The sequence below is a fragment of the Pleurodeles waltl genome, chromosome 1_2 (genome assembly GCF_031143425.1).
Source record: "Pleurodeles waltl isolate 20211129_DDA chromosome 1_2, aPleWal1.hap1.20221129, whole genome shotgun sequence".
Taxonomy (NCBI): Eukaryota; Metazoa; Chordata; class Amphibia; order Caudata; family Salamandridae; genus Pleurodeles; species Pleurodeles waltl.
The window spans coordinates 668615589-668643072 of record NC_090437.1 but is presented as its reverse complement, the minus strand read 5'-3'; the positions used below and the strand labels follow the sequence as shown (position 1 = coordinate 668643072).

General features: G+C 45.0%; 1 protein-coding gene across 2 annotated transcripts in view; it reads left to right on the top strand.

The window, feature by feature from the left end:
- The window catches only part of OTUD4 (OTU deubiquitinase 4), a 449310-nt gene that overhangs the window by 81083 nt on the left and 340743 nt on the right, over positions 1–27484 (top strand). For both annotated transcript variants that reach the window (XM_069242606.1, XM_069242605.1), the window contains exon 4: positions 4314–4360. In XM_069242606.1, the coding sequence (XP_069098707.1) occupies positions 4314–4360 (47 nt within the window). The remainder of the gene's footprint in view (positions 1–4313; positions 4361–27484) is intronic.

The window sequence follows — 27484 nt, the reverse complement described above, 5'->3', positions numbered from 1 at the left end:
AGAGTTTTTATAAAGTACAAAAAGCACAGAGGGCATGTCAGAGTGTTTGAGGTAGGCAACAAAAGTGTCAACAAGTGATAATGTTCTGACAACTCTTCATAGAAGAAACATCATAAATATCTCCAAATGTGAAAAACAGTTCATCAGAATATCTTTGCTTGTCTTAAACACATATGAATGCTTTATTGGCGGCCTGTATTTGGGTCTGGAGTAGGTTGGAAGAATTTAAAACTAAAAGAGAGTGGAAGAGATATTTTTTTCAAGGTGCTTCTGATTTTATGTAGTCTTTTCCAACTTCATTTTATTTGATGGGAACATCAGCAGATTTACCAAGCTCTTTGGTAGAGCTAGAATAGCTACATATGCTCTATGGTGCCCAAGGATCGACTTCTGGACAGTACACAGATTCTCAAAGGGAGATCTCTCTTTAATATGGAGCCAGTGAAAGGATTTGAGGGCATTTTTGATGTGGTCAGTGTGTCTTACAGCACAATGGAGTCACACATTATAAGTTTGAATCCTTTGAAGCTTGTCTAGTGATATCTGAAGGAGCCACATGATGCTGTTTAGAAGAGATAAGACCATGTGAAAGCCAAGGTAAACTATTTGGCGAGTACGAGGAAATATTTGCGGCAGAAGGCACACTTGTTAGCAAGCATCTGAAGTTGAAATGTTTGTCAGCGATAACACCGGTATTGTGAACCTTCCGAACTGGCATTGTCTGGTGCACTCATAAAGACTAGCAAAGTGAAAGTAACACTTCAGGGATTAGCAGGGCCACTAGCATGATGTCTAACGTTTGACTCTTTGGGCAAAGCTAATTGTGATGGATAGCTTTGCAACTTTATGCCATTCTTTGGAACTTCTTTCAGTTTCAGGTAGATCTGTTACATACTCTGTGACATGTAATATCTGGTGTGATATGCATCCATTTTGTGTACCCATATACATTGATGAAACCAGGTAAAATTGCAGAGCCTTATTAGATACTGCATGTGATAGTTGATATCACTGAGTAAAAAAGCTGCAGTTTGTGGCTGTCAAGTGAAAAGAAAGTGAAACATTAACAGACCGTATCCAGCATAGCAGCATATGCAACAATATGTAACTAGCCAGCCAAGACAAAGTTTTTGATGAATAGTGTAGGAAGTTGGCTCTGTATGTGCTATTTCAAAGTAAGGAATAGCATGCACAGAGTCCAAGGGTTCCCCTTAGAGGTAAAATAGTGGTAAAAATAGATAATACTAATGCTCTATTTTGTGGTAGTGTGGTCGAGCAGTAGGCTTATCCAAGGAGTAGTGTTAAGCATTTGTTGTACATACACATAGACAATAAATGAGGTACACACACTCAGAGACAAATCCAGCCAATAGGTTTTGTATAGAAAAATATATTTTCTTAGTTTATTTTTAAGAACCACAGGTTCAAATTTAACATGTAATATCTTGTTTGAAAGGTATTGCAGGTAAGTACATTAGGAACTTTGAATCATTTCAATTGTATGTATACTTTTCAGGTTATTCACAAATCGCTATTTTAAAAGTGGACACTTAGTGCAATTTTCACAGTTCCTGGGGGAGGTAAGTTTTTGTTAGTTTTACCAGGTAAGTAAGACACTTACAGGGTTCAGTTCTTGGTCCAAGGTAGCCCACCGTTGGGGGTTCAGAGCAACCCCAAAGTTACCACACCAGCAGCTCAGGGCCGGTCAGGTGCAGAGTTCAAAGTGGTGCCCAAAACGCATAGGCTATAATGGAGAGAAGGGGGTGCCCCGGTTCCAGTCTGCCAGCAGGTAAGTACCCGCGTCTTCGGAGGGCAGACCAGGGGGGTTTTGTAGGGCACCAGGGGGGACACAAGCCCACACAGAAATTTCACCCTCAGCGGCGCGGGGGCGGCCGGGTGCAGTGTAAGAACAAGCGTCGGGTTCGCAATGTTAGTCAATGAGAGATCAAGGGATCTCTTCAGTGCTGCAGGCAGGCAAGGGGGGGCTTCCTCGGGGAAACCTCCACTTGGGCAAGGGAGAGGGACTCCTGGGGGTCACTTCTGCAGTGAAAGTCCGGTCCTTCAGGTCCTGGGGGCTGCGGGTGCAGGGTCTTTTCCAGGCGTCGGGACTTAGGTTTCAGAGAGTCGCGGTCAGGGGAAGCCTCGGGATTCCCTCTGCAGGCGGCGCTGTGGGGGCTCAGGGGGGACAGGTTTTGGTACTCAGTCGTAGAGTAGTCCGGGGGTCCTCCCTGAGGTGTTGGTTCTCCACCAGCCGAGTCGGGGTCGCCGGGTGCAGTGTTGCAAGTCTCACGCTTCTTGCGGGGAGTTGCAGGGTTCTTTAAAGCTGCTTCTTGAAACAAAGTTGCAGTCTTTTTGGAGCAGGTCCGCTGTCCTCGGGAGTTTCTTGTCGTCGTCGAAGCAGGGCAGTCCTCAGAGGAGTCAGAGGTCGCTGGTCCCTTTGGAAGGCGTCGCTGGAGCAGAGTTCTTTGGAAGGCAGGAGACAGGCCGGTGAGTTTCTGGAGCCAAGGCAGTTGTTGTCTTCTGGTCTTCCTCTGCAGGGGTTTTCAGCTGGGCCGTCTTTCTTCTTGTAGTTGCAGGAATCTAATTTTCTAGGGTTCAGGGTAGCCCTTAAATACTAAATTTAAGGGCGTGTTTAGGTCTGGGGGGTTAGTAGCCAATGGCTACTAGCCCTGAGGGTGGGTACACCCTCTTTGTGCCTCCTCCCAAGGGGAGGGGGTCACAATCCTAACCCTATTGGGGGAATCCTCCATCTGCAAGATGGAGGATTTCTAAAAGTTAGTCACCTCAGCTCAGGACACCTTAGGGGCTGTCCTGACTGGCCAGTGACTCCTCCTTGTTGCTTTCTTTGTTCCCTCCAGCCTTGCCGCCAAAAGTGGGGGCCGTGGCCGGAGGGGGCGGGCAACTCCACTAAGCTGGAGTGCCCTGCTGGGCTGTGACAAAGGGGTGAGCCTTTGAGGCTCACCGCCAGGTGTCACAGCTCCTGCCTGGGGGAGGTGTTAGCATCTCCACCCAGTGCAGGCTTTGTTACTGGCCTCAGAGTGACAAAGGCACTCTCCCCATGGGGCCAGCAACATGTCTCTAGTGTGGCAGGCTGCTGGAACTAGTCAGCCTACACAGACAGTCGGTTAAGTTTCAGGGGGCACCTCTAAGGTGCCCTCTGGGGTGTATTTTGCAATAAAATGTACACTGGCATCAGTGTGCATGTATTGTGCTGAGAAGTTTGATACCAAACTTCCCAGTTTTCAGTGTAGCCATTATGGTGCTGTGGAGTTCGTGTTTGACAAACTCCCAGACCATATACTCTTATGGCTACCCTGCACTTACAATGTCTAAGGTTTTGTTTAGACACTGTAGGGGTACCATGCTCATGCACTGGTACCCTCACCTATGGTATAGTGCACCCTGCCTTAGGGCTGTAAGGCCTGCTAGAAGGGTGACTGACCTATACTTGCATAGGCAGTGAGAGGCTGGCATGGCACCCTGAGGGGAGTGCCATGTCGACTTACTCGTTTTGTCCTCACTAGCACACACAAGCTGGCAAGCAGTGTGTCTGTGCTGAGTGAGAGGTCTCCAGGGTGGCATAAGACATGCTGCAGCCCTTAGAGACCTTCCTTGGCATCAGGGCCCTTGGTACTAGAAGTACCAGTTACAAGGGACTTATCTGGATGCCAGGGTCTGCCAATTGTGGATACAAAAGTACAGGTTAGGGAAAGAACACTGGTGCTGGGGCCTGGTTAGCAGGCCTCAGCACACTTTCAATTGTAAACATAGCATCAGCAAAGGCAAAAAGTCAGGGGGCAACCATGCCAAGGAGGCATTTCCTTACAAATAGCATCATATACAACTGAGTACTCTAGAAGCATCAATGTAGACCTTTGACTTTTGTCTCGTGTGTAGCTCTGCCTTGATATTCTTTTTGTATGCTCTTAGATGTTTTTCCACATGATTATTTGTTGGCTCGCTGCTGCTTTGACAACTTAATGCACTTCATGTCCCAAGCAGGAATACAATACGTTTCATTTCAGGTGTTGCACATATAAAATAAAATATTTCATCCTTAAAGTGATTGTTGGTTTGAAGAGCTAAACTAGAGATGATATCCATCAAAGCAAGAACTCATTTGCATTCCTTGTCCAAAGACCTTTTGAAAAGATACTAAAACCATCTGGGAGAAGGATAGTTAATGGCTAAGTAATGTGTGATTGTTTTATGGAAAATCTTGCAAACTGCCTGCATGTGGAAAATGTCTGCGTGTGGAAAAAAAATCACAAATTAAGAACTCTTTTTCTCTTTCCATTTGTTTTGGAATACAGGAGTGGGTCGGCCAAGTGGAAATCAGTGCACTCTCTCTAATGTACAAGTAAGATGCATTCACATGTTTGTAGAAAGTTTTGCTTTTGGCTTGTTAACATAAGTAATTCAATAGAGTTGTAATCTTTAGTGAAAATAATTCTTCATTAGACTACTACGGCGTCTAAAAGTGATGTATGTGAAAGCACAGGAAGAACATTAGGTAGAGAATTTAACTCGTTGGCGGACTGTGAGCTTGTACTTTTGTTCAAATTCCTTCATAGTTCATTCCTCTGCTGCCCTTGCATTCACGACTTTTCTGAATTGTCATTGATAACTGGTTTATGAGCTGAATGTTATGATCTGTTTATAAAATGTCTTGGTATATCATTTCTTCCTTGTCCATCTAACAAATCTTTTGAATAATTGAATGTCACCTCCAAATGTTTTTATCGTCTTTTTAATAAATAACCTATTTATAGATGTGATTGATAATAAAAAATAAACTCTACAAATTCATCCAGCAGACCTTTGCTGTTTTTAGCGGTACTCCAGTGCTCTTCAGTACATGTTTACGTAATGAATTTGCTAATATCGAGCTCATACCTAGAATAAAAAATATTGCCAAATTGTTATTTGTATCTTTTATAAATTGGTGAGCTGCATTTAAAGCACATGCTCTTTTGCTTACAAAGTATTTTCTAAGGATTGATGGCAGGTGGTCGCAGAGACTCACTACTTGATCCAATGGTAGTGGATTAAGCTCATTCTGAATATGTCTATACAATGTCTACAATTACTAGAAAATTTCACTAAGAACTGCATTCATGTCATAGACCATCCACCTCAGTGGTGGTTCCAGCAGTGGTTGGCAAAGGGTGGTGGAGGAGCTGGAAGTCACTATAAAAAGTGCTCCACACTGTGGGACCTATAGAATTACTAAACTGTGGAAACTACCCAGTGTAGAGATTGCATTGTGTCATAGTTAAGAGAACTAAGACATGGTGAAGTTTTGCTTAGAATGTGGAATGTCGAGAGAGTCCTGGACTGGTGCTGAGGAGGATGGCTGAGATGTTTCTTTTTCTCCGCTATAATTTACGACTTCCTGAATAAACCGCTTCTTCATTACAACGTCTTTGCTTAAAAAAGATTCAGCACTGGCAACGAGCGAAAACAACTGCCAAAGAGGAGAGGTTTACTATTAGAAGAAACATCTCAACATCGCCGTTATTACAGAATATTCTTTCATTGGAGTTTCCTGCTACAAATACAAGCAGCAGTGGTATATACTTTTACTTTTATTCATTCTATGCTCCCCGTATAGTGTAGATTGTGCAACGCACTTGAGGGAAAGCAGTACCTAACGGTACCCTGGGGTACTGTTTTAGGCGTTGTTTGGATTTTAAAAATTGCCACATGAAAGCTCAGGCCTTCACTTCTTACTGTCCTATGGCCGCAGGAGCTTGTGATGTCATTTGGACTGCTGTATAGCTGGTGATTGCTCCGAGCTTCATCCCACATCCCCCCTCGACCAAGAGGAATGGGTTATGCGTGCCTCTGCACCCTACTGTCTGGAGCCCAGTTGCCTTTAGAAAGAAGGCAGACAGAAGAGCACACCGTGGTGGACGCCTTGGCGGCCTTATTGAACGTTTGGGATATTTACTATTTCCCTTAACTGCAATACAATGTCCCCTTAATTCCTGTACTTGATGACAGGCATATCTTTAACAGCCTGTTTATCTTTGGTGGTCATTTTGCATGTTTGGGATATTTGACATCCACTTTAACTGCAGTGCAACTTCCGCTTAACACCTTTGCCCGTTGATAGGCACACCTTCATCCAACTGTTTACCTTTGGCGTGGCAACAGACACTCCTCTTAATCTCAACTCGTTAACAGACACTTCTTCAACTATTGACAGCTGCTTTAAAGTCTGGAAGGCTGTCTGTCTGATAATTTCTTACTCGGAGACAGGCACGCCTTAAACGTGACAACCAGATTAGTTCATGGTTGACAACAACGACTCATACCTCGTTGAAGCCTGTCAGCCTGTTTATTATTATTATCTAACCGACGACAGACACATTCTTCGAAGCTTGTTTAAATAATCTGCGTTTAGACACAAACACACAAAAAGACCCGCTGGTCTGAGCTCTGTTATTTTATGTAGTTTTATTCTTTCATTTTACATTTTGTTTTACTATTATCAGCAACATGCAAAATGTCACAGCACCTCCAGGTTTTTTGGCAAGTCCTTGTGATCTACCTGTAAAGTGGGAAAAATGGAAAAAAGTGTTTAAGAGGCACTCCAGGGTCTGTGGTACGTAGTTGAGTGCGGAAAGAAGAACAGCACTTCTGCTTCACCGTTTTGGAGCAGAAGGACCGGAAGTATTTGATAATCTTCCTGATGTTCAAGACAGTGAAGCAGTTGATCTCAATACTATGAGACATGTATAAGTAAATTTGACCAAAAATAAGCACAATTCTTGAAAGGTATTACTTTGGGAATAGGTGGCAGAATGAGGGAGAGTTTATAGAAAACTGTTACTTAGTTTAGACGTTTAGCATCCTCATGTACATTTGGTTACCTTCTTGATGAAAAGATTAGGGATGTAACATTGAGAAGGTGCATGATGAACTTTGGTTGTGAGATGAACCTACTATAGATGAGGCCAAGAAAATTTAACATTCCTTGAAATGTGTAGAGGTAATGAAGAGGGCTACTGATGAGGAGACGAGGGATACTAACCAGGAGGTACATGCTGTCAAGGAAGAAAGGAAAAAGAAAGATCAAACATTTGCATGGGAGACAGACAAACGGACAAAGACAACAAAGAAGTATTTCAGGTGTGATAAAGAAGGTTATTTTGCCAATGACCAGAACTTTCCTCCACTTAAAGGGTTTTGCTCATATTGTAAGAAAAAGGGACATCTTGTTTCAGCCTGTGAAATGAGTAAAGTTAAACAAAAATTGAATGAAGTGGATGTAAGTGATAGTGTTGAGTCCTTATTTAGCAAAGCTCATGAGACGTAAAGAAGAAGCGGTTTATTCAGAAAGTCATAAATGATAGCAGAGAGAGAAACATATCAGCCATTCTTCTCAGCACCGATCCAGGACTCTCTTTACATTCCACTGTCTAAGCAGAACTTCATCATACCTTAGTTCTATTAACTATGATATAATGCAATCTCTACACTGGGTAGTTTCCACACACCTCCCTCACATACAACAAAAAGTATGACACATGACAACTATTACCAGTTTACAAATAAACCCCAAAAGGTTTGTCAGCTATCTACAAATAGGGAAAACAACTCTTGTACAATAGAAACATCTATTTTACAACAACATCTTTTAAGTATGACGGAGTTTGACTTTTCTACTAGAACTTTGCTTGAGTGTATGCTCACTTGCAACATCATCACTCTACTTGAGTGTATGCTTAGTCACTCACACCTTCCTTCTGATCAGCATTTACATTACATTAACTTTCTTTTCCTTTATAAATCACCACTCGGTTTAAATTCTACACACTTTGGTTTTCTGTTTTGATTGCATTAGTGAAAACATTTAATACCCTCATGGGTTTTGACCATTTGCCGCACTCAGTTTTCCATCCAGGTTTTCTTATCATGACCCAGGCACCTACTTTGACCTCAGTCTTCTTGCCTGTATTTCTCCTGTCGAAGTGCTCCTTATTAGCCTTTGTTTTCTTCTTCCCTGAGATTCCAATCTTCAGAGATTATTTCCTTTCCTCAGTTCCTCAAAAACCTATTCACCCAAGCTGGTTCTAAAATTGCATTGGGTTGACTTCCACAAAACCAAGCAAATGGTGGTTCCCTTGTGACTGAGTGAGTTGTGAATGTATATGCACTTATTGTATTTGACACTTCTTCCATGCAGCAAAAATGATTGCTATTTGCTAGAAAAATTGTTTGCTTCAACACTCGATTAAACCTCTCTACCATCCCACTCGTTTCGGGGTGATAGAGAGCACACTTCTCATGCTTTACACCACAACCATCTAAGAACCCCTCCATCTCTCTAGACACCAATTGTACCACATAATCTGTTAGTAAAGTTTCTGGAATTCCCTCCTTTGAGATCACTTCTTTTAAAAACTTGATGACAACTTTAGTCTGTATGCCTCTGGTAAAACATATTTCTGGCCACCTGGAATATACATCCATCACTACAATGACATAATCCTGAGAATTGCCACCATGAATGGGTCCTAGAATATCTAGGGTCACGGACCAGAAGGACGATTCTTAATAAGAATGGATTGCACTTTAGGAATTCTCTTACTAATCTCTCTGTTTGGATGTCCAATCTCAGCCTCCAGTATGAGGAATGCAACCTCTCCTTATTTTTTTTGTGTGACATTTGTGGGCTAGATCTAACAGTTCTCCTCTTAATTTACTCACTTGAACTAGCCTAGTGCCTCTAAACAATAGGCCTGCCTCTGTTGCCAAATGGTCCCTAACCCACCAGAAGTCTCTGCACTCATAACTACATTCAACACCTTGTCTGCCTTAATGTCTTCTAGCCATCTCTGTGCAGATATTATTTCATAATCAATCTCACAGACCCACTCAGCTTCATATGAATCTGTAGAGTCTTTCTTTGGACAATTACTCATGTCTGGCACCAATCTGAACAGCGTATCAGCCAAAATATTTTCTGCTTCGGGTATATATTTCACATCAAAACTCTCAACCCATTTTGTGATTCTGCGAGAAACCGCATCAATTCCTTTTAGAGCTGTGGATTTAAATTAAATATGTATTTGACGATAGGACATGTTACTTCACAAATCTACTTGTCCTGTCCAGCTGTTTTTTGGGTCAAAGTTTTTAAGTTTGGGGGCTGTTGATAGTTTGTTTTTTAGTTACATAAATTCCCTTTCACATTCTAAACTCCATACAAACTCAACCCCTTTCTTTAACAAATGTCCCATGTTTGAACTGATTTCTGCAAAATTCTTAATACATTTATTATAACATTCCCAAGAATCCCTTGAGTTCCTCTTTGGTCACAGGAGAAACCATGTTTTAAATGGCATTCACTAAGTCTCCCTTAGGAACTAACCCATAAACTGTTATCATCTGACGAAGATAGTCAGTAGTATTGCTCCTAAGTCTGCATTTCTCTATTTTGATAGTGAGGGTATTTTCATCTGGTTTGCTGAGCACTTTCCTTACCCTATCATTATGTTCAATTTCATTCTTCCCAAAAGACATGTATGTTGTCTCGATACACACAACACAAAAGGATGATTGACGGAGTGCTGAAACATTTCAACCGCTCACCCCCTGTCACAGATCTGGGTGTAATCCATCGTTCTTTTGCTCACCATGCCACCCCAGTTTGGAACCAGCCATAGCCTGGCTGATGAAGGGTGATACCCTGAAACCGGTCCCAGGATGCTTGAATCCTGTCCAGGGAGGACCTGGCTTGAAAGTTCAGGCTAGACTGCTCCCATAGGGAGCAGGGTCAAGACTGATTTGCATACGGCTGTGTCTGAAATGGGGTGACGTGGCAAGCAAAATAACAATGGATTAAACCCAGATCTGTGATGGGGCGAGTGTAAAATTTTAAGACTCCGTCCATCATTTTCTTTTCTTTTGTGATGCTGTCTTGATACACGCATAAACCTTCTATCTCACGTAGCAATTTCTCCATTGTGCGTTGGAAGACTGACACTACAGACGCTAGCCCAAGTGGTAGTCTAACATACCTGAATGTTTCAAACAATGTAATAAAAGCTGTGAGGTTCTTAGATGACTCTTCCAATTCAGTCTGGGGTAGGCGGAGGCGAGATCTATGGTGATAAAAATCTTTACTCCACCCAACATTACCAACAATTCAGAAATGTTTGACAGCGGGTATCTATCGACTACGACACCTTTGTTCAGTTTCCTGAGATCCATACATAGCCTCACACTACCATTGGGCTTCCTGGCTACCACTATAGGCGCTAACCATTCAGTACCTTCTACTTCCTCAATTACTCCCTTACTTTTTAGTCTTTCTAGTTCAGTGCACATTTCTTGCCTTATTGCTAAAGAGACATTGTGTACTTTACTGCAAAAAGGTTGTGCCTTCATCTGAATCTTGCGTGTGTAACCTCTCGTACAACCCAACTCATTTCTAAAGATTTGTGGAAATTCACTCCTCAGCTTATCCGAGCCACATCCATGCCTTTCCCACTATCAACTGAACTCACATTAAAGTCCTTTTTCAGAAATGATGGGTGGAGAGCTATTAGGATCTAACATCACTCCTAGATCATTCTTATGTAACCAGCTTATTATAGTGAAAGTCACCATAAAACATGTTCCACACTCTGAGACCTATAGAATTACTAAACATTTTGCAAAATGCTATTCAATAACCTACATGCGGAGGTCAATTTCTCTCCCTCCTGTCTTTTATGTGTGAAGTCTCTACCCTGACTGTAGAGATCTACTCACATGTAGGTGTAAGTTGTAGTAGTAAATGCAGGAGACACAGCTGGAGTGGCTGGAAAATGGGGAATACTTACTACAAATGGGGAGGAATTTTGGGAGGACTATGGAGAGTTTAAGGGAGAACTAGGTAGGGACATGCACCACCCAATAAAGAGTAAAGCAATGTTAGAAATTGGGTTGTTGTTTGACTGAGGCAAGCAGCAACCACAGTCCTCATCACGGTAAGTGTTACGAAGCCCTAAATTAATCTGTGCTCACCCTCTGGTAGCTTGGCATAGAGCAGTCAGGCTTAGCTTAGAGGTAATGTGTAAAGTATTTGTGCAACACTTCAGACAGTAAAACAGTGAAAACACTACACAAAAAGATAGACAAATAGAACAAAATGTAATAAATAAAACAAGACCAAAATGACAAAAATCCAGTAGAACCGCAGTTATACATTTTTAAAGAAAAAACTGCAATATAGTGCCCTGAAAGCATAAAGCGTCAGCCACTGCTATCAGGTTGGGTTGATCAGGTCAAAGTCAAAAGTTGAAGCCGACAGGGATGGAGCGAGGATCGGATTCAGTCCCAGATTAGTCCTGCAGAAGTTTTACCTTCTCAAGAATTGTACCAAGAGACCTTTTTGCGGGGAAGAAGTTCGCCAGGAGCAAGGAGAGTTTCGCGAGCAATAGTCGATGGGGCACGAGGCGCAGGCTGGGAGTTGTGGCCGGACAGGCTGGAGCAACAACCAACGAAGTTTCTGGAGCGAACTGGCCTGTTTGCAAAGAGCCCAAAAGCTTGACTTTATTTAACCAGTTCCAAGAGCTGAGGATGTGAGGGGTGCCTCTTGAGGGCCAGGAGCTCATTGAAGACAGATTCAGGAGTTGAGATCCTGGGTTCAGGATACATCCCAAGTCCAGTTCTTCCTCTCCAGGCAGGAGGGCAACAGGTCAGCTCAGCAAGGCAGCAGCTCCTTCAGAGTTGCAGTCCAGCAGAGTGGCACTCCTTTCAGTAGCATAGCAATCCTTCCTCCTGGCAGGGTATTCACAGGTTCAGAAGTGGCCCTGAAGTGGTGGTGTTTGAGGTCTAGTACTTAAACCCAGTGATACCTTGGAAGTTCGAGAAACTTCAGATACTTTCCTTTGAAGTGCAGAGGTCCTCCTTTCCTGTCCTGGCTCCAGACTCAGTACGGGAGGGTATGCAGCCCTTTGTGTGCAGACAGAACACAACCTATTTAGGTGTAAGTGAAGCTGGGTCCAGCCAGCCCCTTCCCGCCCGGATGGCCCATCAAGTCACACCTAACCTCCCATTGTTTGTGGCTGTCTAGGGGAATACACAAAGCCCAGCTGTCACCCACCCCAGACATTTGATCAGAGACAGGCAGCAGGCACCAAATGGCTTAAGTAAGAACATGCCAACTTTATAAAATGGCATTTTCAGAATTGCAATTTAAAATCCAACTTCAACATAAGTTTAGATTTTAAATTGTGATTCCAGAGACTTCAAACTTAAAATGTATTATCTCTTCACAATTGGGACTTAAATCTATAACATGTAATAATGTAATCCTAGTGTTATCCTATGTGAGAGATAGCCCTTGCAGCAGTGACTGGGAGTTTTTCACTGCTAGGACACGTAAAACTGAAAAGTATATTTTCTGCCCTAGGGGATCCTATGGGAGAAATAGGCTTTGCAGTTGTGAAAAGTGACTTTGGGGGGTTCTCACTACTAGGACATGTAAAACTGAAAAGTACATGTGCTGCGTTTTAAAATACAATGCACCCTGCCCTCTTGGTTGTCCAGGACTCTACCTTAGGAGTGACATATACGTATAATAAAAAGGGAAGGATTAGGCCTGGCAAAAAGGTTATTTTGACTGGTCGACATGGCATTGTAAAACCGCACACCGATTTTTACAGTGGCAGGCCTGAGACATGGTTAATAGGCACTTAAGTGGGCGGCCCATTCAGTGCTGCAGGCCCTCAAGTAGCATTAATTGACAGGCCCTGGTCACATGTAGTGCACTTAACTATGGACGTACAAGTAAATTAAATATGCCAGTTGGGGATAAGCCAATACTACCATGTTTAGAGCCGAGAGCACAAGCTCTTTAGCACTGGTTAGCAGTTGTAAAGTGTACAAAGTCCCAATGCCAGCAAAAATAAATCTAGTAAAAATAGGAGTAGGAAGGCAAAAAGTTTGGGGGTGATCCTGCAGAATGGGCACATTTTCAAACACCATTGCTATTCACATATTGCATGTTTATAGTGGATACAGGCCATAGGACCCAAAACAGAGCTGGAGTAAGTCTAGCACCATACATAGTCAACGACTGGTAATGCAACACCATCCCATAGAAAATAATGAAGGGAGCGACTTGAAATAGAACACCCTACAAATTAATGTTTAAATAATTAATTTAAACCGTTTGAAACACATATGTATTTTAATGTTAAAAAATCAAATATAAGTTTACATTAAAAATATTTTAATTACCTTTTGATTTATTTTTCATGAAATTATTTAAAATGTATTATATAGGTAACTTTTTCTGACTTTATAAATATAAAAAATTTTCTTTAGGTTTTTATTTAATTTTTTTAAATCTTTAAAAATAATTGTAATGTGCTCAAATTCATTCACTATTTTAATTCAGAATTTTGATCCTCATTATGACATTGGCAGTGAATGTTAAAGTGGTGGTAATACCGCCAACAGGCTGGCGGTAATTACCACCAAATTATGACCATGGCTGTGATCCCTCCCATAGGCAGCTAACTTACCACACCATCCGCCAGGGCTTTAATACCACTGACCATGGCGGTAGCCATCAACAGCCAAGCGAAAACAAGGTACCGCCCACCATATTATGACTTAGCAAACTGCCACGATTTCCGGGGCGGTACCAACGCCATCAAAAGCCTGCCAGAAACACTGCATAGAAAACAAAAGACTCACCATCAGAGACACAGAGGAGACAGTCGCTGCCATGGAACCGGAACTTCAAGTCTTCCTGATGTTCTTCTTCACCATGGTCCTTCTGGAACACCAACGCTAACGAAGACGATGCCGGTGAGTACAGCCACCTAGCAAAGAAGGGAAGGAGGGAGGAAAAGGAGAGTGACACACACACGCACAACACACACCATTCACACACACACACCATACACACAACTAGCTGCAGAGTAAAACTAATGTCACAGGACCCACATCTAATTAAAACAAGGACCACATTGAGGTTTAAGTGACACTGTTATTTGATGCCAACAGCCACCATGTTGTCCATGCGAAAACAAAAGCATCCCTCAATGTTCAGCAAGGGCCAGTGGCCAGTACGAAGTACAAAAGGCCCACATGGCCCAGTCCAAGGCCCAACTTGACTCCTGACATTATCCGGACTCCACTGTGCAGGGGCATCATGTTGGAAATGGGCAGGCACCTCAGGGGGAAGGGGGTTTGGGGTAGAGGGCACCTCAGCTGAAGTGGGTAACATGCCCACTGGTTCTGAAGTGGGCTCCTTGCCCAATTGTCCCTGGAGGGGAGTGTAAGGCCACAGCCTCTGAAGTGGGTAACATGCCCACTGGTTCTGGAGGAGGCTCCTTGACCAGTTGTCCCTGGTGGGTGCCCTACATGCCCTCTGCTGGAGGTGAGGGCTCCTTGCCCACTGTTGGTGGAGGTGTTACCCTGGCTGCCTTTGCTGGAGGTGAGGGCTCCTTTCCCTCTGCTGGTGGAGGGGTAACCTTCCCTTTCTTAGGAGGTGGAGTGGGAACCTTCCCTTTCTTGCCTCAAGGAGTAGGGGGTGCCTCCACTGTCCCCGTCTCCTGTCCCTTGGTTTTCACCAACCTAGTCCTCCCTTTCTGAGGTGGAGGTGTACTCGCAGTAGGAGTGGCAGCCGTCGAACTCTGGGGCCCCTTTGTGCCAGCAGCTGAGGATTTGATGGGAGCAGTAGCAGACTTTGGCTGAGGTGCTGTTCTGTGTCCTTGGGACCCTGCTCTTACGGACAGGACGGGGGATGGAGGGGGAGGGAAGAGGTCAAGATGGGCAAGAAATAGCTTCTTAGGTATGTTGGGGCGGGATGTGGTAGGAGGGATGGGAGTGGAGGTTGAGGGAGTGGTTGTCGGAGGTGTACATCTGCTGGGTGCAGGTGCATGAAGAGTGTGTGTGGTGTGGATGGGTGGCTTTTGGGAGTCTGAGTGCGTGCGTTTGTGTCTCTTTGGAGGGCGTCAGACAGGGTGGGAGAGGACAAAGGGCACGCGTGGATGGATGTTGTGGAGGTCTGCAAGTGAGGTGTGTGGCTGCATGGTGTGGGGATGGTGGCTGTTGATGCAGTGCATGCAGGTGTGAGTGCAGATGTGACTGTGAGAGAGGAGGAGGAGTGTGGCTTTGTGTGCAACTGTCTGTTGTTTGTGTGAGTGCTTGTGACCTGAAGTGTGCTGCCTGTGTTTGACTGTGCTACTCTTGTCTGATGTTTTGCATGCATGCTGGTCTTTATGTGTGCATGAGATGGGTTGGGGTTGAGAAGACTGGGACTGGGAAGTGGTAGCTGGGGGGGGGAACGGTAGGAAGAGGGACACTGGCTTCCATCAGAGAGGAGGCCAGAGACTGAAATGATCTCTGTAGGGCCGCCAGCCCACTGTGGATGCCCTCCAGGAATTCATTGCATTGCTGCATCTGTGATGCCAGCCCCTGGATGGCATTCAATATTGTTGACTGCCCTTCAGAGATGGATCTCAGGAGGTCAATACCTTCCTCACTGGGGCAGGGCCTGAGGTGCCTAGGGCAAAGAAGATGCCCACCCTCCTGGGTGAGTGGGCACAGACAACTCAGTGGGGGGCTACTGGGAGGGTGGTGCTTGTCTGCAGGGTGCAGAGCTCTCTCATCAGAGGAGGAATCGGAGTCAGTGTTGTCTCCGCCGTGGTGCTCCCATCGCCCCCCGTCCCACTGGTCCCCTTGGCGTCGGTGGACTCAGCCACCTTGGTCCTGTGAGATGCAGCTCCCGCAGTTGCTGGTGCCCCTGCTCCCTTGCCAGATGATGCTAATGCGCACATGGACAGGATGACAGTAGAAAATAGGGGAGAGCGAGAGAAAGGGAGCATTGGGTCAATTACATCACCAACGCCACAGATGGCATACACATTACCATCACACACAGGGATCACAATTGGGCACTATACATCGCACTGGCATTCCATTGGCTAGGTACCACAACAAGATGAGAGCCAACCACTGCCAACTGCACCCCTCCTCGGACCCACTAAGCCCTGTCTGACCTGGAATGCCACCTAGCTGGAACTGAACATTTTGTTATACACCCATTTACCTTGTGCTGGACCACGCAGCAATGTCTGAGCTGGCATTAAGGGGCACCCACTAACTGAAACCCACCACCAGGATCCCATGCCAGCCAACAAAAATGGTTGTCACGCTCACTGTACTCATACCCTTGTGGCTGCTGTGCTGCCATCAACTGCCCATCCAGCTCTGGGTAGGCCACCGCCAGTATATGAGCAGTCCGGGGGATCAGGTTCCGTCGGGCACCCCGCCCTCGTTGGGAGGCCATCGCCAGCTGGGCCTCCACAGTCTTCTGAGCCCAGTGTCTCAGGTCCTCCCACTTTTTCCTGCAGTGGGTGCTCCGCCTGCTATAGACCCCCAGGGTCCGCATGTCCTTGGCGATGGCATGCCACAATCCCTTCTTCTGATGGGCACTGACTTGCAGAGGTAATACAGACACCATTAACCATACAATTTGGCCTGTCACACATATGGCCCACAAATTACATTTCCATCTCCATTGGCACACACATCACTCGGAGCCCTGCATGTACACTACAGCCAGACATACCCCACACCTTGTCGCATGCATCGTCCCCTTGGTATACTCAACTGTTGGTCTGGGGGCCCATACAGCTGTCTGTACAGGGGTAGGACTCCATCCACCAGGTGCTCTGCCTCCTCCAAAGTGAAGGCAGGGGCCCTTTCCCCGGTCACACAGGCCATGGCAGGCTCCAGACACAGGTCATAGCAGTACATGCAGTGTAAGTGTTGTCCTGTGGAAAGTCAGGAATCAAGTGTGGTTATAGATAGAAAATGTTAATCACATCTGGTGTACACCGTCACCGCCGCCAGTGATCCTCATTGGATGCTGTACTCCATAGAGCCCCATGCAAGAACGCCTTCCGCCATGACGACCATACTTACAGGACAGATGGCCACCATTTCATGGTGGTGGACAACAATCAGAAATTGGAAACTGCGTCATTGTTGTGAGTTGTACATACATTGCCATTCACATTGTCCGATTACATACATGCCCAGTTGCACTGGGGTGGTGGTTCCATTGTACAGTTTGACACCCTTCTCACGCTTGTGTCCTTTAGATACCTACCACTGTGGAGGAATAGGAGGAGGAGGCAAGCCCCTGTGTACAGGCCCCTTGTGGACTTGGCTACACTGGAGGAGAGGCATATAATACTGACATATAGACTGGACAAGACCACTGTGTACTCAATTGGAGCCTCATCTGATATCAGCTATCCGTCATCCCACTGGGACCCCCCCTGTTGTGCAAGTTCTGTCAGTGCTCCATTTCCTGACAACTGGTTCTGTCCAAGCGAGAGTGGGCTTATCAGCAGGAATGTCATAGCCAATATTCTCAATAGTGCTGGCAATGGATTTGTCTGCCTTGGTCAAACACATGTGCAGCTACATCACTTTCCCCTAAGTGAAAGATTTGGCCACTGTGAAGGCTTGATTCTATGCAATGGGACATATTCCTAATATTATTGGGGCGATTGGCGGAACACATATTACATTTGTATACTGCCCCTCCCCCCCCCCCCCCCAAAAAACTCCAATGCCACAATGAACAGGTGTTCAGGAATCGGAAGAGTTTCCACTCACTCAATGTGTGTATGGTGTGCCTGGTGAACCAGTACATCTCCCACGTCACTGTCAAGTATCCTGGGTCGGTGCATGATGCCTTATTCCTGAGGAATAGCAGCATCCCAAATGTGATGGCACAATTATAAAGGCAGAGGGTGTGGCTGATAGGTGAGCCTGAGTCCCCATTCAAGATATGTCAGTGTATGCCTTTTGGAGTCATCCCCCATACCATTGTGTAAGGCTAATGTTTGTCCCTCAATTCTTGTAGGTGACTCTGGCTACCCAAACCTGTTATGGCTCGTGACCCCTGTGAGGAATGCAAGGACAGGGGCTGAAAATCAGTATAATGATGCACATGGGCGAACCAGGCGAATCATAGAATGTACCTTCGGCCTCCTGAAGGCCAGATTGAGATGCCTCCATCTGACAGATGGATCCCTGTGCTACTACCCTGAGAAGGTCTGCCAGATAGTTGTAGTATGCTGCAGGGTGCTGAGCCTGGCCCTCAGAGGACATGTGCCTTATCTGCAGGACAAGGAGATTGGAAATGCCCCTTTGGCAGCAGTGGACACTGAGGACAGTGAAGATGAGGAGGCAGAGGATGAGGATGTGGACAACAGAACATTAGTAATACAGCAGTACTTCCAATGAAACACAGGTAAGGCAGTGGAACTGACCATTCTTCTAATAATTTATGTTTTCAGTGTGGCTGTAGCAGGATGGCAGTCACTTCCTTTGCTTCTCAACTGACTGTCACCTATGCATTCTCTGTTTGCAGATATTGGTGTTATTACTACTCTGCACTGATGTCATGACTACAGACAGCTACAGCTCATTATTTGTATGCATGTCAATTGCACAAGATATAATTATCATAAGTGCACATTTTCATCACATAAAGCACTAGCACTCAAGTTGTGTTCAAGGGTGTTTATTTTAGTGCACTTAATAGAAGGAATAGTTCAATGGAATGGGGTGACGGTAGAGGTAAGTCCAGGGTATTGGTCCAGTCTGTTTGTAGCACAGGTCCAGTGTCCAAGGGGTCATAGGAAGGGGAGCAATGGCGGTTCAAAGTGGACAAGGAGACAGAGTGGAACACAAGGTGGACATTCAGGAGGGTCTAATTTCCTGGTTGTGGTCTTGGTCTTGGCAAGTGTCTCTGGCATCTGTCTGGGTCATAGGAAATGTTTGCGGGGTGGTTCACTATCTGCAGGGGGAGAGGTGCTGGTGGCCTATGGGTCCTGTGGCAGGGCCTCCTGTCCACTAGCTGCAGCAGATGTGGTGGGCTGTTCAGTTGACTGGCTAGTGGAAGGGGCCCGCTGGTGTGCTGTATATTCCCTCATGATGTTGGCCATATCAACCAGCACCCCTGCTATGGAGACCAGGGTGGTGTTGAGGGCCTGCAAATCTTCCCTGATGATCTGATGGTGTACCTCCTGCAGCCGCTTGTTCTTCTGCATGTTGTTAAGAATTTGGCCCATCTTGTCCTGGGATTGTTGGTAAGCCCCCATGACATTAGTGAGTGCCTCCTGGAGAGTCAGTTCCCTGGGCCTGTCCCCCCCCCCCCCCCGGTGCACTGCTGTCCTCAGAGTGTCCCTGTCCCCCTGTGCCTGTGAACCCTGAACGGTGTGTCCTCTGCCACTGACCCTAGGACCCTGATTGTCTTGGCTGTGAGGTGCGGACTGGCGTCCCTGTTCTGGTGGGCACACTGCTGATTGACGTGTCATGGGGACAGAGGAATGGGGACGTTTGGTAGGTGCTGTCGTGTTGGATACTGGGGGGGAGGCTCTGTGGTGGACTCGGAGTGGACTGGGGTAGCCAACTGACCAGTGGTCCCTGATGGGCCAGGTAGTTCATCCAGATCCAGAAGTCCAGAGTTGCTGTCATTACTGGGGGCATCTTCTGTTGGGGGACTGGATAGTCATAGCGCCTCCTCCCCGCTGGGATTGGCTGGGGCACCTGTGGGGATGTAAGTGATGTATTATGCTTCATGTCTGTGACATATACTACATCCCTAGCTTCTCCTATATCATTGCTGTTGCCCTGCCACCCTTGTGTGTGGTGATGTTTTGTGGGTTTGTTAGTTCTACATGCTGTGCATGCTTTGGTGATGGGTGTACATGCAGGGCTGGGATGGAGTGGAGTGATGGGAGTCAGGGTGAGGGGGTGAGGTGGCATACAGGTATTGGGGTGAATATTGACTCACCAGTGTCCTGTCCTCCGGCTACTCCAGTGAGTCTCTCAGGATGCAAGGTTGCCATGGCTTGCTCCCCCCATGCTGTCAGCTGGGGGGAGGAGGCAGGGGTCCACCCCCCAGTCCTCTGGATGGCAAGCTGGTGCCTTGCTGCCACAGAACATACTTTCCCCCGTAGGTCGTTCCACCTCTGATGTCGTCCCTTGTTCTTGGATGCTGTCCCATGGCGTTTACCCTGTCCACGATTCTCCGCCACAGCTCCATCTTCCTGGCAATGGAGATTTGCTGTGGCTCCACCCTGACTATTTCCTCCACCATGACCCGCAACTCCTCATCTGTGAAATGGGTGTGCCTTAGTGGGGACATGGGTGTTGTGTGGTGTGTGTTGTGCAGAGGGAGTTGAGTAATGTGGTGGAGTGTGGGATGTGGAGTGCATGACGGATGTATGGGTGGTTGTGGTGTGTGTGTGTGTGTGTGTCTAGTTGTCTCTGTGATTTGCGTGGCTAGCTATTGCAGTCTTTTCGTGTTGGCAAAGGGTTATGTGTAATGTGGGTGTGTGTTCTATAGTGCTGTGGGTGGGTGTGGTGTGTGTATGAGTGTCAGATGTGTGATTTTAGTTTTGGCCAATGTTGTGTTGTTTTGTGTTTGGGTGGCCATTCTGACCGCGCCGGTGTGCACTGCCAATGGTTTACCGCCGTTGAATGTCTGCCGTGGTGATTTGTGTCTTATTGTGGTGGGCGTTGTTTTGTTGGCGTAACAGTATGGGTGTTTATACCGACACTTTAACACTGACCTGTGGTCTGGTGGATTTGTGTTTGCGGCAGTATTCTGTCGGTTTAGTGTGTGTGTGTGTCATAATATGGCGAACGAATGTTCGCCTCCGCGACGGTATGTTGGCAGCCGTCACTGTGGCTTTTACCACCAATGTCATAGTGAACACCTAAGTCACTAGTGTCAATGTACATTAACATTTAGCATAAAAATGAACCTTTTATTATACATTTTAATGAACTTTTATAATTGTCCCTATACTTTTCCACAGAGAGAGATCTCCCTGCTCCAATTGCCAAGGTCTAAACAAGTGTGCAGTATGTAAAGTATGCAATGGTGTATGCCGTTTACTAACCCCCAACCCCAGTCTCAGTGGGCGGGCGCATGTACATCTACACTTCTTAGTAACTTTACACTCATAAATGGTGAATAGCCTAAAGCAATAGAGTTACTTAAGAGTGAGAGTAAGCTTGCATGTGTAGATTTACTCATGTATGGATTCACTTTTACTCTTAATACCCACTACTGATAAGTGGATTCTCACTCTCTAATGCCAGTGTTACATTTTCGCTTAACAAAAAATAAAAATAAAAATATATATAATAATATATGTTCGATGGCATTTGTAGCTGCAGATACACATGCTATGCATTATTCCTCCATCTAATGTTGGGCTCGGAGTGTTGCAAGTTGTTTTTCTTCGAAGAAGTCTTTTCAGAGTCACGGGATCGAGTGACTCCTCCTCTCGGTCATACTGCGCATGGGAATCGACTCTGTTGTTAGATTGTTTTCTTTCCGCTGACTTGTTTCCTCTCGCTCCGAGATTTCGAATCGGAAACTGTAGAAAAATCCCTTAATCGTCTGTATTATTTTGATCCCCTTTCCACCTGGTATCGAACCGATAGTACAGTTGAAAACTAAATTTTGCCCTTTTGGGTGCATGCGCCCGACTCAGGCCTGTTCGGGCGTACCGCGCCGAAGCCTGATGGATCGGACTCTATTTCGATTTTGTCCTCGATGCCACGTGAAATTTCCATACACAGATCAACACCTTGTATGTAATCTGTGTCTTTCTCCCAATCGCAAAGAAGAAGATTATGAGGCCTGTCGATTGTTTTCATCCAAGAAGACCCTGCGTGATCGGAGAGCCAGAAGATTGGAAATGGTGTCGAAGAGTACGGAACATCTCCACACCGTGGAGGAAGAACAGGCGCAGACGGCTTCCATCAGAGACACCGACTCCGAAGAAGAATCGGAAGAAGATAAGCCTATCACTGCCGGTCAGCACGTGAGTACGTCTGCCCCTACGCCCACTTATAAAAAGTCCACAAAGGCTTTGAGTACACCATTGCCAGAGAGCCATGGTTCGACCCGAAAAAAGACTCGTTGACCGACCTTCGGGTTCGGCGTCGAAAAAGGCCACTCCTCGGTCGGTATCTGAGTCAAGTAAGTCCATCAAAAGTTCAACTTCTGACTTGAGCAAGCGTCCTCCCTCCTCGGAGTCCAAGCCTCGATGCCCTGCTTCGGACCCAAAACAAAGGTGGTATCTTTGGGCCAGAAAAAACTACCATCTTCGGAGCCGAAAAAGTCTTCTTATTCGGAAGAGCAAGGACTTTCGAGCCATCTTAAACAGAGCTCAAAATCACTGGATGAACAGTCTTATAGACCTTCTCATCATGTTTCTGGGGACACTGAGATCCAACCTATCCTTGAGGTCATGGATGAAAGACAATCAGGAATTCACATCCATAAAGAGACTGGCAAAATAGTTACTGCACCTCCTCTACAGATCAAGAGAAAGTTGGCCTTTCAAGAACATTTAGACACTGCTCCACCACCAGCAAAGATTTATAAACCGAAGGAGAAGCCATTACCCGTCCATACTTCTCCCCCCGCATTCACCACAACCTTCTTTTTCGCCACCACCCACTATCCCACCACCTTTGCCTTCACCAACTCATTCACAATATTCTCATGGTGATACGGTTGATCCTTGAGATCTCTACGATCCCGATCCCATTCCAGACAGTGACCCAGACTTATGCACTTCTAAGCCTTCTCCACCAGAAGACACTACTGCATACACGCAGGTTATTTCCAGGGCAGTAACGTACTATGGGGTGCTTAGGCACACTGAACCCACTAGAAGAGGATTTTCTCTTTAACACATTATCCTCCACGCACTCAAAATATTAATGCCTTCCAATGCTACCTTGCATGATTAAACATGCAGATCAAATATTCAGTGAGTCAGTCAAAGCTAGGGTTATAACACCACGCATTGATAAAAAAATATTAACCTGCTCCTACAGACCCTGGGTATATTACCCACCAAGTTCCTCCAGACTCAGTGGCAGTGAGGTCTGCTAGAAAGAGGGCTAATAGCCAGTCGTCAGGGGATGCTCCTCCCCCTGACAAGGAGAGTGGAAAGTTTGATGCTGCTGGCAAGAGGGTAGCGACACAGGCTGCCAACAGTGGCGAATTGCAAACTCTCAAGCCTTGCTAGCAAGGTATGATAGAGCCCACTGGGACGAGATGCAGGAACTCCTACAACACCTCCCAAAGAAACACCAAAAAAGGGCACAAAAGGATTGTGGAAGAGGGTCAGGCCATAAGCAGCAATCAAATATGGCCTGCCCTTGATGCTGCAGATACAGCAGCCAGAAGCGTAAATACTGCCATCACTATATGCAGACATGCATGGCTACGCTCCTCTGGTTTTAAACCAGAAATACAGCAGGCAGTACCCAATATGCCTTTTAATAAAAAGCACCTGTTTGGCCCTGAAGTTGACACGGCCATAGAAAAGCTAAGAAAAGACTCAGACACTGCCAAAGCAATGGGTTCCTTATACACAACACCCTATAGAGGCTCCTTTAGCAGACAACAGTTCAGAGGAGGATTCAAACCACAATCCACAGAGGCTTCTACCTCCCAGGCAAAACAAGGGCCACAGCAACAGCAGTACCAGAGAGGGGGGTTTAGAGGGTCTCATAGAGGACAATACTTTAGAACTAGAGGCAAGTTCCAAACTTCAAAACAAGCTACTACCCCATCTAAACAGTGACTTATTTACCATCCTTCAACCCCACACATCTCCTGTGGGGGGCAGACTGCAGCAATGCCACTCCCAATGGCAAAATATCACCACAGATCAATGGGTATTGTGAATTATCCACAATGGCTATTGTCTAGAATTGATTTCTAACCCCCCCCCCCAAACAATCCTCCACGTTCTCACAAATTGTCCCCAGAACACACTGTTCTGTTACAACAAGAAGTACAATCGCTACTATTAAAACAGGCAATAGAATTGGTCCCACATTCGCAACAAGGAACAGGAGTATACTCACTATACTTCCTCATTCCCAAAAAGGATGGCACTCTCAGGCCCATCCTAGATCTCAGATCACTACATCTATACATCCTGTCAGAACACTTTCACATGGTAAGTCTGCAGGACGTCATTCCACTTCTACAAAAATAAGATTACATGACTGCATTAGACCTCATATACCCATCCATTAAGCTCACAGAAAACACCTAAGGTTTGTGATATCAGGAAACCATTATCAATTCAAAGTTCTACCATTCGGCATAACAACAGCTCCAAGGGTATTCACAAAATGTCTAGCGGTAGTAGCAGCCTTTCCTAAGAAGACAAAAATCAAGCAATGTAATAGTCAAAAACACACTCAATACACAATAGAGACCCTACATAACACTAGGGTTCACTCTCAACTACCAAAAATCTCATCTTCAACCAGCACAGGTACAACCTTACCTAGGCGCTATTCTCAGCACGCAAAAAGCCTTAGCCTATCCAAATACACAAAGGATACAAGCTTTTCAAAATCTCATACCACAAATGCAGCCAAATCAACAATACACGGTAAGATTTATCATGAAACTATTAGGAATGATGGCATCCTGCATAGCAATAGTACCACATTGAAGACTAAACATGAGGACACTACAACAGTGCCTCTCACAGCAATGGTCTCAAGCACAGGATCAATTGCAAGATCTAGTGTTGTTAGACCGCCAAACGCACAGGAATCCCAGCAATTTAATGACGGGGGCAGTCATTTCAAGACCCTGTGCCTCAGACCACAATAACAACAGATGCATCAATGACAGGTTGGGGAGCTCATCTCAACAACCTTACCATTCAAGGGGAATGGAATTCAAAACAGTTAAATTATCACATAAACCACTTCGAATTATTAGGTGTGTTCCTTGCCCTAAAAGCGTTTAAGCCGCTTCTAAAACACAAGACTGTCTTGATAAAAACTTAACAATATAACAACCATGTATTACCTAAAGAAACAAGGTGGGACACATTCATCTCAATTGTCCCTTCTGGCCCAAACAATATGGAAATGGGCAATTCACAGTCAAATTAATCTACTAGCAGAATACATCCCAGGAATACACAATCAGCTAGCGGATCTCCTAAGCAGAACACACCAACTGATACACGAATGGGAAATTCACTCCCCAGTACTTCATCAGTACTTTCAAAAGTGGGAGACACCAGAAATAGACCTATTCGCAATAAGCGAAAACGCAAAATGCCAAAACTTTGCATCCAGACACCCATACCCTCTCTCCAAGGGCAATGCTCTGTGGATCAACTGGTCAGGGATATTTGCTTACGCTTTTCCCCCTCTCCTACTACTTCCATTTCTGGTCAACAAACTGCGTCAGACTTCTCTAACCATGATACTCATAGCCCCAACGTGGGCACGACAACATTGGTACACAACATTCCTAGACCTGTCAGTAGTAACTCACTACAAACTTCCAAACAGACCGGATTTATTATCACAAAACAAAGGACACATCAGACATCCAAATTCCAGTGCTCTCAACTTAGCGATTTGGCTCCTGAAGTCATAGAATTTAGATGCTTCAACTTCCATTAGAATGCATGGGAGTTCTCAAACAAACACGCAAGCCTACAACTAGGCAATGCTATGCTTACAAATGGATTTTTTTTTTTATTACTGTCAATCTAAAAATACTGACCCACTTACAGCATCAATACAAGATATTGTATGCTACCTACTTCATTTACAGAAATCAAATTTCGCTTTCTCATCTATTAAGATTTATCTTACTGCCATATTAGACTGTTAACACACCTCACTCTTTAGAGTCCCAGTTATAAAAGCCTTCATGGAAGGACTAAAACGTACTTTTCCACCCAGAACACCACCTGTTCCTGCTTGGAATCACAATATTGTACTTACCAGATTAATGGGCCCACCTTTTGAACCCATGCATTCCTTTGAGATTCAATTCTTAACCTGAAAAATTGCTTTTCTAGTAGCTATTACTTCATTAAGAAGAGTTAGTGAAATACAAGCATTCACTCTTGAAGAACCTTTGTTCCAATTATACAAACATAAAGTTGTACTTAGAACCAATCTAAAATTGCTCCTAAAGGTGGTATCACCTTTTCACATTAACCAAACAGTGGAATTGCCAGTCTTCTTCCCACAGCCAAATTCAATTGCGGAAAGAGCCCTTCACACTCTTGACCTTAAAAGAGCTCTTATGTACTATGTGGATAGAACAAAAGAATTCAGAAAAACAAAGCAGCTTTTTGTTGCTTTTCAACAACCACATAAAGGGAATCCTATCTCTAAACCAGGATTAGCAAGATGGATTGTTAAATGTATACAAACATGTTACATCAAGGCAAAAAGACAACCTTTAATCACACCAAGCACATTCCACTAGGAAAAAAGGTACATCTATGACATTTTAAAGAAATATACCAATGGCAGACATATGTAAAGCTGCCACATGGTCCACCACATATATTTACAAAGCATTACTGTGTAGAAGTATATTCTAAGCAACAGGCCAATGTTGGTCAAGCTGTCTTAAGAACATTATTTCAAACAACTCCAACTCCTACAGGCTAGCCACTGCATTTTTTGGGGAGAGTAACTGCTTTGTAGTCTATGCATAGCCTGTGTATCTGTAGCTACACATGCCATTGAACGGAAAATGTCACTTACCCAGTGTACATCTGTTTGTGGCATGTAGTGCTGCAGATTCACATACACCCTCCCTCCTCTCCGGAAGCCTGTAGTTGTTGTAGTTTCTATATTTTCTATATATGTATATACATTTACACTTGGATGGACATCTATTTTACTTACTATTTATATTACTACACTCTGTCACTCCTTCCTACACCCTTTTGCGGGAAAACAATCTAACAATGGAGTCGATGTCCATGCGCTGTATGACCGAGAGGAGTCACTCGATCCCGTGGCTCCGAAAAAGACTTCTTCGAAGAAAAACAACTTGCAACACACCAACCCCAACACTAGATGGTGGAATAATGCATAGCATGTGAATCTGCAGCACTACATGCCACGAACAGATGTAAGTGACATATTCCATTTTTTTCCTAATTGATGACTAGTATTTCTCCTTTGCTAAGAGTTCTTAATTGACATGTCTTTGGATTCATACAGCATCATTTAGGATTCAATTATACAAATATTGAAGCCCCCTTTCCTCCTGACTTGGGGGATGTGTTGCCAGACAGTGAAAGGGACATAGAATGCTGTCCAGCAAAATAATAGTATGAAGATGGAGTGCATGTGTGACCTTGCCTGTTCTCATTTGATGCACCCTCTTCCCATACTCTTCCCTCTACTCTTTCGAATTGTCCACTAATGTGCTATCTCTCATCCACTGAGGAGGATAAGCATTTGCAGAGGAATTTTTGAGAGTGCAAAGAGTACGCTGATTTTTTTTTTTTTTTTAATGTTTTCTGTAATTCTGTTGGGATTATCTTTTGTAAAATATTGATGGAAACTGTTGCCTGTTTTGGAGAAATCGTTAAAACAACAAAGTATACTACGT